General features: G+C 36.5%; 1 protein-coding gene across 2 annotated transcripts in view; it reads left to right on the top strand.

Moving 5' to 3' along the window:
* The window catches only part of DARS1 (aspartyl-tRNA synthetase 1), a 70871-nt gene that overhangs the window by 16151 nt on the left and 35922 nt on the right, over positions 1–18798 (top strand). For both annotated transcript variants that reach the window (XM_037028262.1, XM_037028346.1), the window contains exon 4: positions 10737–10839. In XM_037028262.1, coding sequence (XP_036884157.1) covers positions 10737–10839 — 103 coding nt within the window. The remainder of the gene's footprint in view (positions 1–10736; positions 10840–18798) is intronic.

The following is an 18798-nucleotide window of genomic DNA, read 5'->3' as shown; positions in this document are numbered from 1 at the left end:
TGTGATATATTACATTTAATGATTTGCAAATATTGAACCATCCTTGCTTCCCTGGGATGAATCCCATTTGGTCATGATGTATGATCTATTGTTGGATGCGATTTTCCAATATTTTGTTCAGTATTTTAGCGTCTGTGTTCATCAGCAATGTTGGCCTGAAGTTTTCTTTCTTTGTGGTGTCTTTATCTGGTTTTGGAATTAGGATGATGCTGGCTTCATAAAAAGGGTATAGGCGTCTTCCATCATTTTGGATTTTTTGGAATAGTCTGTGAAGAATAGGGGTTAGCTCTTCCTTAAATGCTTTGTAGAATTCTCCTGTGAAACCATCTGATCCAGGGCTTTTGTGTGTTGGGAGTTTTTCAATTACTTCTTCAATTTCATTTGCTGTTACTGGTCTGTTCAGGCTTTCTGCTTCTTCTTCATTGAGTTTTGGAAGATTATATTTTTCTAGAAGTCTGTCCATTTCACCTAGCTTTTGAAATTTCTTGGCATAGAGTTCTTCATAGTAATTTCTTACAATCCTGTCTGTTTCTGTGGTATCAATTTGTAATCTCTCCTCTTTCATTTCTGATTGTGTTTATTTGGGTTCTTACTCTTTTTTTTTCTTGATGAGCCTACTTAAAGGCTTGTTGATTTTGTTTATCTTTTCAGAAAAACAGCTGCTGGATTCATTGATCCTTAGAATTGTGCTTTTATTGTCTGTGTCATTTAATTCTGCTCTTATCTTGGTTATTTCCTTATTTCTACTTGCTCTAGGCTGTCTTTTTTGTTCCTCGAGTTCTTATAGGTGTAGAATTAGGTTGTTTTTTTGAAATGTTTCTACCTCTTTTAGGTAGGCCTGTATCACTATGAACTTCCCTCTCAGGACTGCCTTTCTTGTGTCCCATAAATTTTGGGTTGTTGTGAGTTCATTTCCATTTGTTTCCAGAAACTTTTTGATTTCTTCTCTAATTTCATTTGTGACCCATTCGTTGTTTAATAGCATGGCATTCAATCTCCATGATTTTGGGTGTCTGGGGTTTTTTCCTTTGGGGTTGCTTTCCAGATTCAGTCCCTCATGGTCAGAGAAAATGCTTGGTATGATTTCAACTTTCTTGAGTTTGTTGAGGCTCGTTTTGTGTACTATCATGTGGTCTGTCTTTGAAACTGTTCCATGTACATTTGAAAAGAATGTGTATTTAGCTTCTTGGGGATGAAGGGCTCTATATATATCAGTTAAGTTCATTTCATCTAGGGCATTCATTGTTCAATGCCACAATATCTTTGTTGATATTTTGTTTGAAAGATCTGTCCATATTTTTTTTAAGATTTTATTTATTTATCTTTAGAGGGGAAGGGAAGGAGAGAGGGAGAGAAACATCAATGTATGGTTGCCTTTTGTGCGTCCCCTGCTGGGAGTTGGCCTGCAAGGAACCGACCTGCAACCCTGGCATGTGCCCTGACTGGGAATCGAACCGCGATCGTATGGTTTGCAGGCCCGTGTTCAATCCACTGAGCTACACCAGCCAGGGTCTGTCCATATTTGACAGTGGGGTGTTAAAATCCCCCACTATAATTGTGTTGCTGTCAATGTATTTCTTGGAGTCCTCTAAGATTTTCTTTATATATTTGCATGCTCCTATGTTGGGTACATATATATTTACGATGTTAATGTCTTCTTGGTGGATTCTTCCCTTGAGTATTATGAAGTGACCTTCTGGGTCTCTCTTTATGGCCCTTTTTTTGAAGTCTATTTTGTCTGATAAGAGTATTGCTACCCCAGCTTTTTTTTCCCCTGTCCATTTGCTTGAAAAATTTGTTTCAAGCCCTTCACTTTTAGTCTGTATAAGTCTTTTGTCCTGAGGTGGGCCTACTATAGGTAGCATAAGTGTGAGTCATGCTTTCATATCCTTTCAGCTATTGTATGTCTTTTGATTGGAGCATTTAATCCATTTACACTTAATGTTATTATTGATAGGCATGTTTTCATTGCCATTTTTGTACCTGTGTTCCTCTCTGTCTGTCTCTCTCTTTTCCTTCCTTTCCTTAGAGCAGTCCTTTTAGCATCTCTCGCATAGCTGGTTTTGTGGAGGTGTATTCTTTTAGACTTCTTTTGTCTTTGAAGCTCTTTATTTGGCCTTCTATCTTGATTGAGAGCCTTGCTTGGTAAAGCAGCCCTGGTTGCAAACCTCTGGTTTTCATTACTTGGAATATTTCTTGCCATTCTCTTCTTAGAGCGTTTCCATTGAGAAGTCAGCAGCTAACCTTATCAGGGCTCCCTTGTGTGTTGCTTCCTTTTTCTTCCTTGCTACCTTTAAGATTCTCTCTTTATCTTGGAATTTTGCCATTTTAATGATGATGTGTCTTGAAGTGGGCCTCTTTGGATTCCTCTTGATTGGGACTCTGATTCCTGGATTTGTGTGACTTTTTCTCTCATCAAATTAGGGAATTTTTCTCTAATTACTTTTTCAAATAGGTTTTCTATCCCTTCTTCTCTACTCCTTCTGGTATCCCTATTATTCGGATATTATTAATGTTTCATATTGTCTTGCATTTCTCTTAATCCCTCTTTTCCTTGAGCCTTGAGCCTCTTTTCTCTTTCTTGCTCTTTCTGGGTGTTTTTTTCTACTTTGTCCTCCAACTCACTGATCCGATCTTCTGCTTCATCGATCCTGCTTCTGATTCCTTCCACTGTGTTTTTCAGTTCAGAAATTGTATTTTTCATTTCCTCTTGTCCCTTGTTGATAATTTTTATTTCTTTTTTCATGTTGTTATAGTTTGCAGTAAGTTCATTGTAGCTCCCCTGTAGTTTCTGGTAGCTCATTGTGAGCTCTTTGAACTTCCTGNATTGAACATAGAGACGTGGGTCTATTTCTGGGCTCTCTGTTCTGTTCCTTGGTTTATATTTCTGTTCTTATGCCAGTACCAGGCTGTTTTGATTACAGTGGCCTTGTAATACAGTTTGGTATCAGGTATTGTGATCCCTCCAACTTTGTTCTTCTTTCTCAAAGTTGCAGCTGCTATTAGGGGTCGTTTATGGTTCCATGTAAATTTTTGAAGTGTTCGTTCTATGTCTGTGAAGTATACCATTGGTACTTTAATAGGTATTGCGTTGAATCTGTAAATTGCTTTGGGTAGTATGGACATTTTGATGATGTTAATTCTTCTGATCCATGAACACGGTATATGTTTCCATTTGTTTGTGTCTTCCTTGATAGAAATTCTTTCCTCAGTGTTGTGTAGTTTTCTGTATACAGGTCTTTTACAAAACTCCTTGGTTAGGTTTCTTCCCAGATATTTTATTTTTTTTGCTATATCAAATGGGATTTTTTCCTTGATTTCTGCTTCTGCTGTTTCATTGTTAGTATACAAAACTGCCTTTGATTTCTGAATATTGAGTTTGTATCCCACTGTTTTACAAATTCATTTATTAGGGCCAGTAGTTTTTTTGGTGGAATCTATAGGATTTTCTATGTATACTATCATGTCATCTGCAAACAGTGACAGTTTTGCTTCCTCCTCCTTTCCAATTTTGATGCCTTTTATTTCTTTTTCTTGTCTGATTGCTGTGGCTAGGACTCCCAATGCTATGTTGAATAGAAGTGGTGAAAGCAGGCATCCTTGCCTTGTTTCTGATCTTAGTGGGAAAGATCTAAGTTTTTGTCCATTGAGTATGATATTGGCTGTAGGTCTCTCATATATGGCCTTTATTATATTGAGGAATGCTACCTGTATTCCCACTTTGCCAAGTGTTTTTATCATAAATGTGTGCTGTACTTTATCAAATGCTTTTTCCATATCTATTGATATGATCATGTGATTTTTGTCCTTGCTTTTATTTATGTGATATATTACATGTAATGATTTGCAAATATGGAACCATCCTTGCTTCCCTGGGATGAATCCCATTTGGTCATGATGTATGATCTTTTTAATGTATTGTTGGATGCGATTTTCCAATATTTTGTTCAGTATTTTAGCGTCTGTGTTCATCAGCGATGTTGGCCTGAAGTTTTCTTTCTTTGTGGTGTCTTTATCTGGTTTTGGAATTAGGATGATGCTGGCTTCATAAAAAGGGTATAGGCGTCTTCCATCATTTTGGATTTTTTGGAATAGTCTGTGAAGAATAGGGGTTAGCTCTTCCTTAAATGCTTTGTAGAATTCTCCTGTGAAACCATCTGATCCAGGGCTTTTGTGTGATGGGAGTTTTTTTATTACTTCTTCAATTTCATTTGCTGTTACTGGTCTGTTCAGGCTTTCTGCTTCTTCTTCATTGAGTTTTGGAAGATTATATTTTTCTAGAAGTCTGTCCATTTCACCTAGCTTTTGAAATTTCTTGGCATAGAGTTCTTCATAGTAATTTCTTACAGTCCTGTCTATTTCTGTGGTATCAGTTTGTAATCTCTCCTCTTTCATTTCTGATTGTGTTTATTTGGGTTCTTACTCTTTTTTTTCTTGATGAGCCTACTTAAAGGCTTGTCGATTTTGTTTATCTTTTCAGAAAAACAGCTGCTGGATTCATCGATCCTTAGAATTGTACTTTTATTGTCTGTGTCATTTAATTCTGCTCTTATCTTGGTTATTTCCTTACTTCTACTTGCTCTAGGCTGTCTTTTTTGTTCCTGGAGTTCTTATAGGTGTAGAATTAGGTTGTTTTTTGAAATGTTTCTACCTCTTTTAGGTAGGCCTGTATCACTATGAACTTCCCTCTCAGGACTGCCTTTCTTGTGTCCCATAAATTTTGGGTTGTTGTGAGTTCGTTTTCATTTGTTTCCAGAAACTTTTTGATTTCTTCTCTAATTTCATTTGTGACCCATTCGTTGTTTAATAGCATGGCATTCAATCTCCATGATTTTGGGTGTCTGGGTTTTTTTCCTTTGGGGTTGGTTTCCAGATTCAGTCCCTCATGGTCAGAGAAAATGCTTGGTATGATTTCAACTTTCTTGAATTTGTTGAGGCTCGTTTTGTGTACTATCATGTGGTCTGTCTTTGAAACTGTTCCATGTACATTTGAAAAGAATGTGTATTTAGCTTCTTGGGGATGAAGGGCTCTATATATATCAGTTAAGTTCATTTCATCTAGGGCATTCATTGTTCAATGCCACAATATCTTTGTTGATATTTTGTTTGAAAGATCTGTCCATATTTTTTTTTTAAGATTTTATTTATTTATCTTTAAAGGGTAAGGGAAGGAGAGAGAGAGAGAAACATCAATGTATGGTTGCCTTTCGTGTGTCCCCTGCTGGGAGTTGGCCTTCAGGGAACTGGCCTGCAACCCAGGCATGTGCCCTGACTGAGAATCGAACCGCGATCGTCTGAGTTGCAGGCCCGTGCTCAATCCACTGAGCTACACCAGCCAGGGTCTGTCCATATTTGACAGTGGGGTGTTAAAATCCCCCACTATAATTGTGCTGCTGTCAATGTATTTCTTGAAGTCCTCTAAGATTTTCTTTATATATTTGCGTGCTCCTATGTTGGGTGCATATATATTTACAATGTTAATGTCTTCTTGGTGGATTCTTCCCTAGAGTATTATGAAGTGACCTTCTGGGTCTCTCTTTATGGCCCTTTTTTTGAAGTCTATGTTGTCTGATAAGAGTATTGCTATCCCAGCTTTTTTTCCCCCTGTCCATTTGCTTGAAAAATTTGTTTCAAGCCCTTCACTTTTAGTCTGTGTAAGTCTTTTGTCCTGAGGTGGGCCTCCTATAGGTAGCATACGTGTGAGTCATGCTTTCATATCCTTTCAGCTATTGTATGTCTTTTGATTGGAGCATTTAATCCATTTACACTTAATGTTATTATTGATAGGCATGTTTTCATTGCCATTTTTGTACCTGTGTTCCTCTCTGTCTGTCTCTCTCTTTTCCTTCCTTTCCTTAGAGCAGTCCTTTTAGCATCTCTCGCATAGCTGGTTTTGTGGAGGTGTATTCTTTTAGACTTCTTTTGTCTTTGAAGCTCTTTATTTGGCCTTCTATCTTGATTGAGAGCCTTGCTTGGTAAAGCAGCCCTGGTTGCAAACCTCTGGTTTTCATTACTTGGAATATTTCTTGCCATTCTCTTCTTAGAGCGTTTCCATTGAGAAGTCAGCAGCTAACCTTATCAGGGCTCCCTTGTGTGTTGCTTCCTTTTTCTTCCTTGCTACCTTTAAGATTCTCTCTTTATCTTGGAATTTTGCCATTTTAATGATGATGTGTCTTGAAGTGGGCCTCTTTGGATTCCTCTTGATTGGGACTCTGATTCCTGGATTTGTGTGACTTTTTCTCTCATCAAATTAGGGAATTTTTCTCTAATTACTTTTTCAAATAGGTTTTCTATCCCTTCTTCTCTACTCCTTCTGGTATCCCTATTATTCGGATATTATTAATGTTTCATATTGTCTTGCATTTCTCTTAATCCCTCTTTTCCTTGAGCCTTGAGCCTCTTTTCTCTTTCTTGCTCTTTCTGGGTGTTTTTTTCTACTTTGTCCTCCAACTCACTGATCCGATCTTCTGCTTCATCGATCCTGCTTCTGATTCCTTCCACTGTGTTTTTCAGTTCAGAAATTGTATTTTTCATTTCCTCTTGTCCCTTGTTGATAATTTTTATTTCTTTTTTCATGTTGTTATAGTTTGCAGTAAGTTCATTGTAGCTCCCCTGTAGTTTCTGGTAGCTCATTGTGAGCTCTTTGAACTTCCTGATAACCAATGCTTTGAATTCAATATCTGATAGTTGACTTGCCTCTATTTCATCTAACATTCTTTCTGAGGCTTCCTTCTTTCCTTTCATTTGGGGATTGTTTCTTTGTCTTCTTATTGTTTGTGAGACTTTTCTTGTTAGCTTCAGTGTCTTAAATTGATTTGTTCTGGCTTCTTGGGTTTATGGTGTGAACTTCTATGGTATAATACCTGTGAACTTTGGTGGTGTAGTCTCCTTGGTCTCTCAAGCTCACTTGTCTTGGGCTGTCATTTAAGTTGGCTCTATGTTTGTTTTTGGGTTTTCGTTGCTTTGGTGTCTTTCTTTGCTGGGTCCTTCCCATCAGCTGGTTAGCTGATGGCCCTTCTGTCCACCACCTGTTTTAAGTTGTTTTGCTGGTGAGGGCAGGTTGTGTTGAAGTTAGTTCTTCCATTTGTGCAAGGTTTTGGGGATTCTTTTTTGCTCTTGTTTAGTTATTTGTATTGGGTAGGTTTCTCCACTATTTAGTTGTATTTCCGGATAGGTCTTGGATTGAGGTTTGTGTGGTTTCTACTTCCTCCTTCACCTTCTGTTCTTATGTATTGGTTGTTCCTTTGTTGTTGGGTTTCCTCTTCCAGTGGGTATCCTGGTGTTCTCCACTTCCACCTACTCCTTGTGTGTGTGTGTGATCAGTTGAAGGGGGAGGCAAAATGGTTTATGACAGCAGGAGAGTATTTTATGATGTTTACAGTCATAGCCTGTAGAGAAGAGATAGGAGATCTTTAAGCTATGTGTAATGTTAACTGTAATCTTCAACCCAACCCAACCACTTTTAAGAAAGAATGGACAGAAGATAAGTCTCTTATTTGGGAGGGAAGGCTTGAGAGTTGGATCTAGACAGCAGTGAGGTTTCGGGAGTTCAGATTCTGAGGTAAGGTGAGAGTAAAGGATAGTAAATAGGTGTAGTGTGTGAGCAAATTGAGTTAGCTACTACAGTAACATAGTTCAGGAAACTATGAAGTGGGCTAAGATCAGGAGATCTTATGTTGTGAAGTATTTACAGTTGTATAGAACAGCTATTATTTACAGTAATATTAGAGCAACAATCATATGACAGACTTTATGATCTGGATAACATGAATAGGGGGTATAGAACTTTGGGTAGTGTGCTAAATGAAAACAAGTGGCATGAAGTATAGAAAATTAGCAATACACCGAGGAGGAGAGAACAAGGGAAACCTGTCAAATGATACAGTATAACCAGCCAACACAAAGAAGCCTATACAGAAAGAGGAGGAATACAGAGATACTATTAAAATATAAAAGAAGTGAGAATAATGAAAAAAATAATAATAATACAAATATGCAGCACCTGTGGCTTCTCTGCCATAGCAAAGTGAAATTTGTCTCTCTGTCTCTACTATTGGGATGCCCCCTCTTTGGGTCCAGCTCTAGTCTTTTCGCAGTTCCAAGTTGTTTGTGTCACTTGTGGGTAAAAGAAAAAAGAGGCAGGAGAAGGGAGGAAGAAGCGATAAGTTTGGAAAGAAAGAAAGAAGAAATAAAATAGGAAAGAAGAAAAGAGAGGGAAAAAGTATCGAAAGATAAAACAATAATAAAATTAAAAAGATAAAAGATTACTTTAAAAAAAATCTCTTCTTGGTTTCAAACTGGCCAAACTGCTTTTTCTGGTCTTGCTGGCTGCAGCAGGCTGAGTCAGGGAGATTTGTGTGGTCTTTCTGTAGCGCTCTCCCAAGAGCTAACCTGGTGCATTTCTCCAGAGCCCCACAAAGGGGATCTAGGTCCTCTTCAGAGCACTTTCCCCCAGGGTCCTTGATGTGGGCTGGGGTGTGGGGGTGTGCCTCACACCAGCCAGGCTGCCTGGGTCCTGTGGGTGGGTTCCGGGGCAGACCCTTCCCAGTTCTGTGGGGTAACGCAAGGGCTTCCGCCCAACCTCGGGATCACTGCCAGGCTGGGTGGGGAGCAGGCCAAGTGGCTGTCACAAGAGAATTTTTCAGTTTACTTTCCAAAAAATTTCTCCTTAAGAAAGCCTGCCTCAGCACAGCCTAATCCCCAGCCAGACAGGTGACTGTCAGAGTCAGAGCCTACACTGCGCCTCTGAATTCTCCCAAGCTGTGGATCACAGACTCTGTGGTTGATCACGGCCCTTTGTCCTTAGTACCCTCTCTGCAAACTCAAGCCAACAGGTCTCTCCCTGCGCCCAACCTTGCTTGGCCAGGGAGGGAGGGAGCTGATAACCCAACTCTCTCTGGAGGACTCTTCTGCAGGCCTGGGGCTCCCAAAGAGTCTGTGATAGAGGCATCAGGCACTGGGCACTGGCTGAGGCTGCTGCTGCTGCTCCTGTCTTTGCTCTGGTCCCTTAGACACTACTGTCCTGCAGCCGTTTCCTTACCATCTGGTTTTTCCGTGTCCATTACGATTTCTGGTCTCTTATTTTCATATATGCTGGGGAACTGTTGGCTGTTTGTGCTGTTCCTCCGTAGATGGGCCACAATTTTCTCTCATGTGTACAGGGAAATGGAATCCACTCCATCCTACTCCGTCACTGTCTTCCCAGTCCACCTTGAGAGACATTTTCCTGTGCTCACCATTTCTATGCCCTGTAGAGCGCTCCATTTTCTTTCAAAGTCTTTTGTGTATTAGACTTCATTGTAAGATGGCTTTGTAGTGCAGCTAAATCTGGGCTGCCTGTCTGTCCTGTTAGAGCAGCTAAAATACTAAGTCATGCATGTTGCCTTCCAGTTCACGTTAACATTCTGTTCCATGTGTGCTAATATCTGGCTATGGGTTCAGTAGTTCCTAGGATGTCATTTTGATCTATTCTTGCAGACTTCTCTCTTAACTTTATCAGTCTTTATCCATCCAGTGTCTTGATATCCCTTTGAATTTGTTTAGTACATGGAACTTCCTTTTTCAAAATTTTACTTTTTGACTGGATCATATTCCAAAGGAAAGAAAATGAATGTTTATTTAGTGGTGAAAATATGGTTAATCATGTATGACCTGGAAGTCTGTAGATTATGTTTATGCTGGCATTTTATTTGCAACTTTTTTTTTAAACTCATGATTGCTGTCTGATTTTCATTTCGAAATACTCTATGTTGAAAGTATTAATCACTATAAGTCTGCTTGCACTTTTGCTGGGGTTTTTTGCAAGGGTAATTCTTAGTTTAAAAACCAAAATCATCTTTTGATGTTTTGCAAGACAAGCTGATGAGAAAAGTGGTCTTGAAAGATTTATTTTGTTTTATGAGGAAGTAGTTTCCCAAAACTTGACCAGAGACTTAAAAAGGATCTGCTTTGAAGAAAAGAGATGTCACAAGGATACATAGTGACTGAAATCTATTACAAATAATGTTTTCAAAAGCTTAAGAATAGGAATGATGGTTCCTTATTAAAGGAGGGAGACACCAAAAGGCCCAGAATACATAAAAATAAAACTGATTGTAGGGCATAACGAGAATGATCTTTTATAAAGTTATTTGGAGTAAAAATATTTGGAACTACTATAAAGGGCGAAGGGTTAGGAAGACGATAAAGGAAAAATAAAGGAAATAGAACATGAAAGAAGCTAGCCTGTCATTCTAAATGCTCTTTAAAATGTACTTTGGTAGTAAGTAAAATGGACCACCCCCATAGAATGCCTGTGTTCTTGTTCCTAAGCTCTTTATTAGTACTTCCGTGGTTGCATCATTGAAGTCCATGGTGGTTAGCATAATGCCTTTGCCTGTAGAATATACTAGCTATTAATGAATGTTGAAAGTGATCTGAAGTTACTTGAAATTTGTTTAATAAATCAAAACAATGACAAAATAATTGTTGATTTATAACATTTTTTAAGTTAGTGATTTGTTGGTGTTCTCAAAACAAACATGTTAAAAGCGTTTTTGTTTCCCTTAGAAACTTGGGTTTCTTTAAAACTTGACAGTTGAGTACAAGTATTTTGACCGAAAGCAGTGTACACGCATATTACGTGCCTGATGAATGTAGTGAATTTTGGTCCTATTTTAAAGTAGAGAAGCATTTTCCTTCTTTGTAAAACCAGAGTTAACATGTCCTTAATACATTTGTGTTCTTTCTGTCTTCAGGAAAACAGTGTTTCTTAGTCCTACGTCAGCAGCAGTTTAATGTCCAGGCTCTTGTGGCAGTGGGAGACCATGCAAGCAAACAGATGGTTAAATTTGCTGCCAAGTAAGTAAGCAATTATATCCTGTTGTCAGAATAAACAATGGTGGGAACCACGACTCCCAGCAGTTTGGACCATTTTCATACATTAACATCAATGCTCCGTTTGTTTAAAAATGGAGTTATTTAAATTGTCAGTTCAGTGTTGCTGAATACATTAAACTTAACAAAAGAGAAAATATGGAGTACAGACTTGAAATTCATTCAGAACTGCTGAAGCAGCACTCTATAGACAAGTCACATTTACTTTCAAGGAGAATGACAGAAAGCCTGGCAGTCTCAACATAGCAGAGCAACTTTATTTTGTTACGTTTGTTGAGCTTCATTTCCTCCCTCCCTCCTTTAGTTTGATTTGCATATTAAGCAACAAGTTTTCTAACAGAATAAAAGTATATAAAGTTAAAAAATGTAGTTAAATCCTTTGCAAATGATTCTCTCCTGAAGGAAGTAAAATGCATCTTTGATACCCAAAAGGTTAAAAAAAAGTAAAAATTATTCTTTCTCTTCCCCAAAGTCTTGCTGTCTGGCTCAGAGTACCTGAAGAAGCACATCGTTTTGTCTAGTTTACAGGAAGCAGGATACAGAGATAGTGTAGTGGTTGTACATGCTGTAGCTCTGAGGTAATACTAGTTGGTGATATGGCTAGTATTGTTTGTTGTATGTTTTTCTCAATTCAATTAAAATTTTATTTCCAGGATAATGATCAAAGAAGACTTGGAAAAGATGATCTTTATATTTTAAGTAATAGTGTTCTTCATAGACATACATGTTTTTCAAAGAAAGAAGTGTAATCTAGAGTAAATGTTATATTTTTTCTGTTGATTTTTATGTCTTGTCTTTAGACCTATGCTTTAAAACATGAATTATTAATATAGGTAAAATTACCAATTTTAGAACTAGAAAGAAACTAAAAAGTGATCTAATATAATACCCTAATTTATGTCTGGGCCCCCCCGACTCCACCAGCACAGTATTTTATGTACAGTGGATGCTTAGCCACTGGTTTTGGTTTAGAGATTTATTTATCAAATTAATTATCATCTCATATCACAGTGTTTTAATGTAGTGAGTGGATGATCAGCAACTGGTTTTGGTTTAGAGATGTATTTATCAATTTAGTTTTATTGTATTATAGCAATACCTGCTCTCTGGTTTAAAAATTCCAGTGCCATTAATTGCATCAATTCACCAGTGAATTCAATAGTATTCTTAGTTACTACTTAGTTACTACTATTATAGTAACCCCATCTCTCCCTAGCTCCCAGCCATGTTGCCCAGAGACTATCACTTTCATCTCTTCTACTTATATCTTGTAATTAGGTTTGCTGTTTGTATCTCATAGTTTGTAAGGGTTTGTGCTTGTGAGTTGCATATATCATCTAGCCTTTTAAGGTCAATCTATATCCTGTGTAGTAGGGCATAAATAAACTTGGTCCCTAGATGTAAACTCTATATGCAGGGCTTTCTGATATAAAGAGCCCCCGGAAACTAGACATATATGCTAATTATATTTAATATACTGAAAGATACTGGGAGGTCAATTTCAAATCAACAAAAAAATAACCTTAATGTCTTTTGTTTTTATATTTTAAGTGGTTCTGAAAACTAACATATAAAGATGGCAGTTCTATTTAGACTTTATTTTTTCCATTAAACTGCATTGTAAGCTTATTGATGTTCTTGAAGAAAAGATTATAGTCTAAACATCTTTTGAAAATCCTACTTACCCGTAAGATTTACTAAGGCATTCTACTAACAAGAGAACAGTCTATTGATTTGATGTCTTTAGAAGTAGATATGTAAAAATACTCCACAAATAGTTATTTCTTCTTATTTTGGATCTTCTTAGAAACTCCTGGGACTTGACTAATAGCAGTTGATCATATCAGATACTAACTAAAGCACTAACTGTAATAGCTACTTAAAAATGGCCTCTCAAATAGAACTTAGTTTACTAATGCCCTTATAATATATAAATTAAAAAAAGGCTTTCATCTAAAAGGTATGATGAAAGGGAGGTATTTATTTTAGGCAATAAAATGATTCAGATAACTCAGTTTGGATTTCATAATCCTTAAATGGAACTCAATCAAGATGTAATTTAGGCTGAACAGTTAAATCGTGACTTGGATTTTTTTTTTAAACAAAAAACATGTAGCTATTTTTAATCCCTTAAAAATTGATTTTATATAATTAGTAGTGTATGGGGGAAAAATGGTTTCACAATAGAGCTGTTGCAGATTATGAAGCTTTTGACTGTTTATATACAAGTGAATGGAGCCAATTTTATACAATAAGCTTAACATGTATACTTATTAACATGTAACCTGAATAATTAAGAGTAAATGTGTTATTGGCTTTTGCTACCTAGTGAAAAAAAAGAGAATTCTCTTGAGTAAGACCCTCTGGTGAAAAATGATGAGTTTTTAATTTTTGTGGTTGGTTGATTATGTTGATTATTCTTAGAAACATAATATTGTGCTTCTGGGAAGTCATGTTATCTTTTTTATGTGAATTTTAGACTATACCTTTAAGGTAGTTCACAAATTGGCACATGGACTATGTGGCAAACACTATTAGTATGATCTTATATTCAAAGTACCAATTTTTAAAGAAGAAATTCCAGTACAGAAAAATTTGCTCTGGCGAGGTGGCTCAGTTGTTTTGAGCATTGTCCTATACGCTAGAAGATGGCAGGTTTGATTTCCAGTGAGGGCATGTACATAGGTTGCAGGTTCGAGCCTGGGTTAGTACACGCAGGGAGGTAGTCTATCTCTCCCACCTCCCTCTCTTCCCTCCCTCTCTCTCTCTCTCCATCTAAAATAAAAATCAGATCGAGGTTCGATTCCCAGTCAGGGCACATGCCTGAGTTGCAGGCCAGTTCCCAGGAGGGGACTCACAAGAGGCAACCATACATTGATACTTCTCTCCTTCTCTCCTTCCTTTCCCCTCTAAAGATAAATAAATAAAATATTTTTTAAAAATAAAATAAAAATCAATGGTAGAAAAACATATTCTTGGGTGAGGATGTTAAAAAATTTGTTTTTACTTTGAAATGGCTGCCCATTCTATTCATGAATTATAATAAATTGAGTAACGTCATATTGTAAATACTAAAGAACTTTCAGAACTTATTTAAGAAAAAGATGTATTGTTTTTTCCTTTGTCATTCAAAATCCTTTTCCTAAAAATTATCTTTCCTGACTAGGCTTAACATAAATATGTTTTATGTAAAATGGGTGTGCATTGGCTCCATTGTGAAAACCATGATTTAAGGTAGTCACATACATTTATCTTTGAGGTTGGTTGCAGACTGGTGCACCACTATGGAAAGCAGTATGGAGATAATTCAAAAAATTAAAAATGGGTCAAGACGCTTTTTGACCCAGTAATCCCATTTCTGGGAATAGACCAAAAGAAACCCAAAACACTAATTCAGAAGAATGTGAGCACTCCTATGTTCATTGCAGCGTTATTTACAACCACCAAGCTATGGGAGCAGCCCAAGTGCCCACCAGTAGATGAGTGGATAAACCAGCTATGAGACATTACACAGTGGAATACCACTCTGCCATAAAAACAAAATTTTACCCTTTGCAACAGCATGGATGAACCTTATCCAAAGGTGAGACAAACCAGTTAGAGAAAGACAAGAAGTACCATGTAGTTTCACTTATATGTGAATCTAATGAACAAACTGAACTAACAAGCAAAATAGGGATAGTTCTTTATGAAGATAAAGAAAGGGATGACAGCTGATGGGAGAATGGGGAGTTTGAGGGTGGAGGGATGGAGCAAAAAGGTAGAAGGACTCATGGACATGGACAGTGGTATGGTGATTGCAGTGGGGAGAAATGTATAAGGGAGTTAAATAGTAACGGGAAAGATATAATAAAAAATATTTTTAAAAAGAAAAGTTCTGTTTGACATTAACAGGTGAAAAATAAATATTTGTATAATTTGCTCTGGTCTAACTATATTAACTTATTATCATTACATCATACTACAAAAATCCTAAACTATGGCTCACATGAAACCCTCTATGTTTTGAAGCATGAGGGATAATCCAGCTTTCAGCTATGGCACCAGAATGATAGTAATATGATAATTAGTAACTTATGTTTTAAAAAATATTTGAGAGTAAAGTCTTCTATCTGTGAGTTTTCTAAGGTATTTGGTAATAATTCTTTTTTCTCTTTTTAGTGTTGCTCTTTATAATTTCTTCCATATGTTAGTTGGTTTTAAACAGGATAGTCCAATAATTTATTAGACTAATATTTATTGGTATATACAAGCTCTTCCTGCTTTAAGTCCATACTTGTTGGAAGTTTCCTTTTAAGTGCTATTTTTCTCTAAAATCTTTCATGGCTTTCTATTTCCACGTCCAATATTAATTTTGATTGCTGGTTCCCTCATTACAGTGTTATTTGCCACTGCTTCTCAAGGTATACTCTTCAGATCAAGCAGACTGCATATATGCAATGGCTTCTTCATACTTTACTGCTCATGCTAAAAGCTTTGGCTTTATTTAGTAAATTTTCACTTTTTTCTCAATTTAAGCCCATGTCCGTCATGATCCTCATTGATCACTTTTTCTTATCATTTCTTTGGGGTCCACAGATACGTTCTTGAAAGTTTGGAAGTATTCGGTATTTTTTAAATTTTAGGGTACATATTTTTATTATTGTTTTCAGGTTATATAAGGGTATTATTCTATATCATTTTAAAGCCTAACTTATAGCAGAATAACTGTAAATTTAGTACTTCCATTTAGTGTTTACTGTCGTAGTTACATCTTTGTTCATGCCAAACAAAGTCAGATGATGTCCATGTTCTGTACAAATTAAGATTTCACTGTGTTTAAATAGTGACACATGCTGAACGAGTTGGGTTACTAGGAGGTACTTGATAGTTAAGAGGCATCCTGTCCTGACCTGTGTGGCTCAGTTGGTTGGGCATCATCCTGCAAAGCTAAAGGTCACCGGTTCTATTTTTAGTCAGGGTGCATTCCTGGGTTTCGGGTTTGATCCCCAGTCGTTGCTCATTTGAGAGGTAACCCAGTGATGTTTCTCACACTGATGTTTCTCTCCCTCTCCTTCTCCCTCCCTTCCCCTCTCTCTAAAAAGAAGTAAAATCTTTTTATAAAAGAGGCATTCTAAAGTTTTAATAGCCTGTGCTATTCAAACAAATTTATTGAATCCAGTTTTCTGTGTAAGGGCCGCAGGATCACTAAGAAGTATAATCATTTCCATGCAAGGCAAAATGTTTCTATTTCCATATACCATTATTAACTTTTAATAATAAAGTAATAATGTAAAGTAATAATAATAATTCTACATTATTAACTTTTGCATGAACAAGAGGTAGTTTTATAGAAGTATCAACTGATATTTAAATCACTTTTTGAGGAATTTTGGTTAATTTTGAGACTTAATTATTCAAACCCAACCTCAAAGTTAATGTTTTATGTAATTGTGAACAGGCATTCTTCACATTACTAGTATTAAAGTAAAACTACAGAAACAGATTAAATGTAGAACTGGATCAAAGGTTACAGCTTCATACAGTGAATAAAATTACTGCAGTTTAGTTTTTTGCAAACTTTAAATTAATATTATTTGAATTTTATATTTTTGTATTTGTTTTTATTTTATCTAAAGTATATTTAAATAACACAATAAAACTTGTTTAAATGTTCACTGAGGGTTCCTGGCATTTTTTATTCCACTAAAGAGAGCCTGCAATAGTTTGAGAACCAGTGGTCAATGGCATATTGAATGGAATCTTACTGAGCTTATTTTTAACTTAAAATTCTGGAAGTTTTTGGTGAAGAAAAATGAGTTCACATAATAAGTCATTACGGAACTACTAGGATGATTTAAACCTTTCATTTTTAGAAAGCACCAATCAATGCTGGGTATAACAGAGAGCACAGAAGCTTGGCTCCCCACTAAACTAGCCATGTGACTTCATGAATTGTTTACCATATGCTACCCTTACTTTATTTTTAGAGCTAAGACTCTTCTTTTAAAATCTTTATTTCTACTCACCTGGGAAATAGTAGAAGTCTGAGATTGAGTATGCTATTAATTCACTGTAACCGAAAGAAGTTACTCAACATGTTAAAACAGGCAAGTTTGTGCTTGCCTTAGAATTGAAATACAGATTTTTTTTAATTGCAGAGTGGTTTATTATTTTAAAAAATAATTCATGTTTTGGGGGTTCTGTTTGACTTAAATGGCAAATACATTGTTTTTCATATTTGTCCATTTTGAATTCTTTCCTCAATGAATTGTACAATTTAATTTATGTCATTGAAGCATTTTTTGTTGGTGTGTTACTCAAAAAACTAGTATGTGGCAACCTTATAACTTGTCCTTTTATCTAACTAATTTTATACCTTTTCTGAGATTCAAAATTATTAAATTGAACATGGGTGGTTGTGTAGATCTGTGGGACACATTTCTTACTGAGTATAGTAAGATTTTTACTATTGAGTATAGTAAGATTTTATTATTGAGTATAGTAATAATTTCAACAAATTATTTCTGACAACTAGAAGGTTAGCAAATTTGTTGCCAGTTTTGCTGAAAGCATTTAGTAGTCAAGTACTTGTAGATTGTGTTAAAATTTTAAGTTTTTGTTGATACAAGAATATGTAAATATGCAGAAAGAAATGTTTAAAATAATATCTTCACTATTCTTGATTAGGGAGGGGGCTAAAGGAGGTAAATAGGAATAAAATGGAAATAGTATTAAAAAATATGAGCTGATTACCTAAACTTACAGTCATGATCATCACCTAGCTTTCACCAACTCCCAAGTTTATCCTTACTATTCACAAGTAACCATCAGCATGTATCAATATATAAGATTTTTACATATTTTAGGCCTTTATTGTAACAATGTAGTATAATAAAGCACCTTGAGGGGATTAAATCTGTGGTACATAAAACAATCTGAAATAAAAGGTAAAAGCCATTATTTATACAAAGTTTATGCTGTTAACCATTTCATAATTATCGGGTATATTGAGTAAATTATATGAATAATGATGGAATATACTCTTCTTCAGTGACTTCTATAACAGGTGCTATATGTTTATGGGTATAATTTATATATACACACACACACACACAACTTTTTTGATCCTCACCTGAGGATATGTTTATTGATTTAGAGGGGAGTCCTGGCTGACATGGCTTAGTGGATTGAGTGCTGGTCTGCAAACCAAAGGGTCTCCAGTTTGATTCCCAGTCAGGGCTCGTGCCTGAGTTGCAAGCCAGGCCCCCATTAGGGGCTGCACAGGAGGGAACTATACATTGATGTTTCTCTCTGTTCTCCCTCCCTTACCCTCTTTCTCTAAAAATAAATAAATGAAATATTTTTAAAGAATTTTACAAAGAGAAAGGAAGAGAGAGAGAGAAACATTGATTGGTAGCCTCCTGTACAGGCCATGGCTAGGGACTGAACCTGCAACTTAGGTATGTACACTGACTGGGAATCAAACCCACAACATTTTTGATGTACTAGATGATACTCAACTAGCTTAGCCACCCAGTCAGAGCAAGTGCCATATATTTTTTCAATGAAAGGCCATGGAGAAAAACCCTCCCATACACATTCAGACTTTTATTGCTTATGAAGTAGTATTGTAATATATTTTATTGATTATGCCATTACTGTTGTCCTATTTCCCCCTCTTCATTCCCTTCTACCCTGCATACCCTTCCCCCCACATTCCCCTCACTTTAGTCCATGTCCATGTGTCATAAGTTCTGTAGCTTCTACCTTTCCCACACTACTCTTTCCCTCCCCCTATTTTCTCCTCACTATCTCTGCTACTTATTCTCTGTACCTTCTCCTCCCTCACTCCTCCTCTCACTCCCCTGTTGCTAACCCTCCATGTGGTCTCCATTTCTGTGGCTCCACTCCTGATCTAGCTGTCCACTTAGTTTGATTTGT

This window comes from Sturnira hondurensis, unplaced genomic scaffold (assembly GCF_014824575.4).
Source record: "Sturnira hondurensis isolate 20B ecotype Veracruz unplaced genomic scaffold, ASM1482457v3 Scaffold0000256, whole genome shotgun sequence".
Lineage (NCBI taxonomy): Eukaryota > Metazoa > Chordata > Mammalia > Chiroptera > Phyllostomidae > Sturnira > Sturnira hondurensis.
This window is presented reverse-complemented; position numbering and strand designations above follow the sequence as displayed.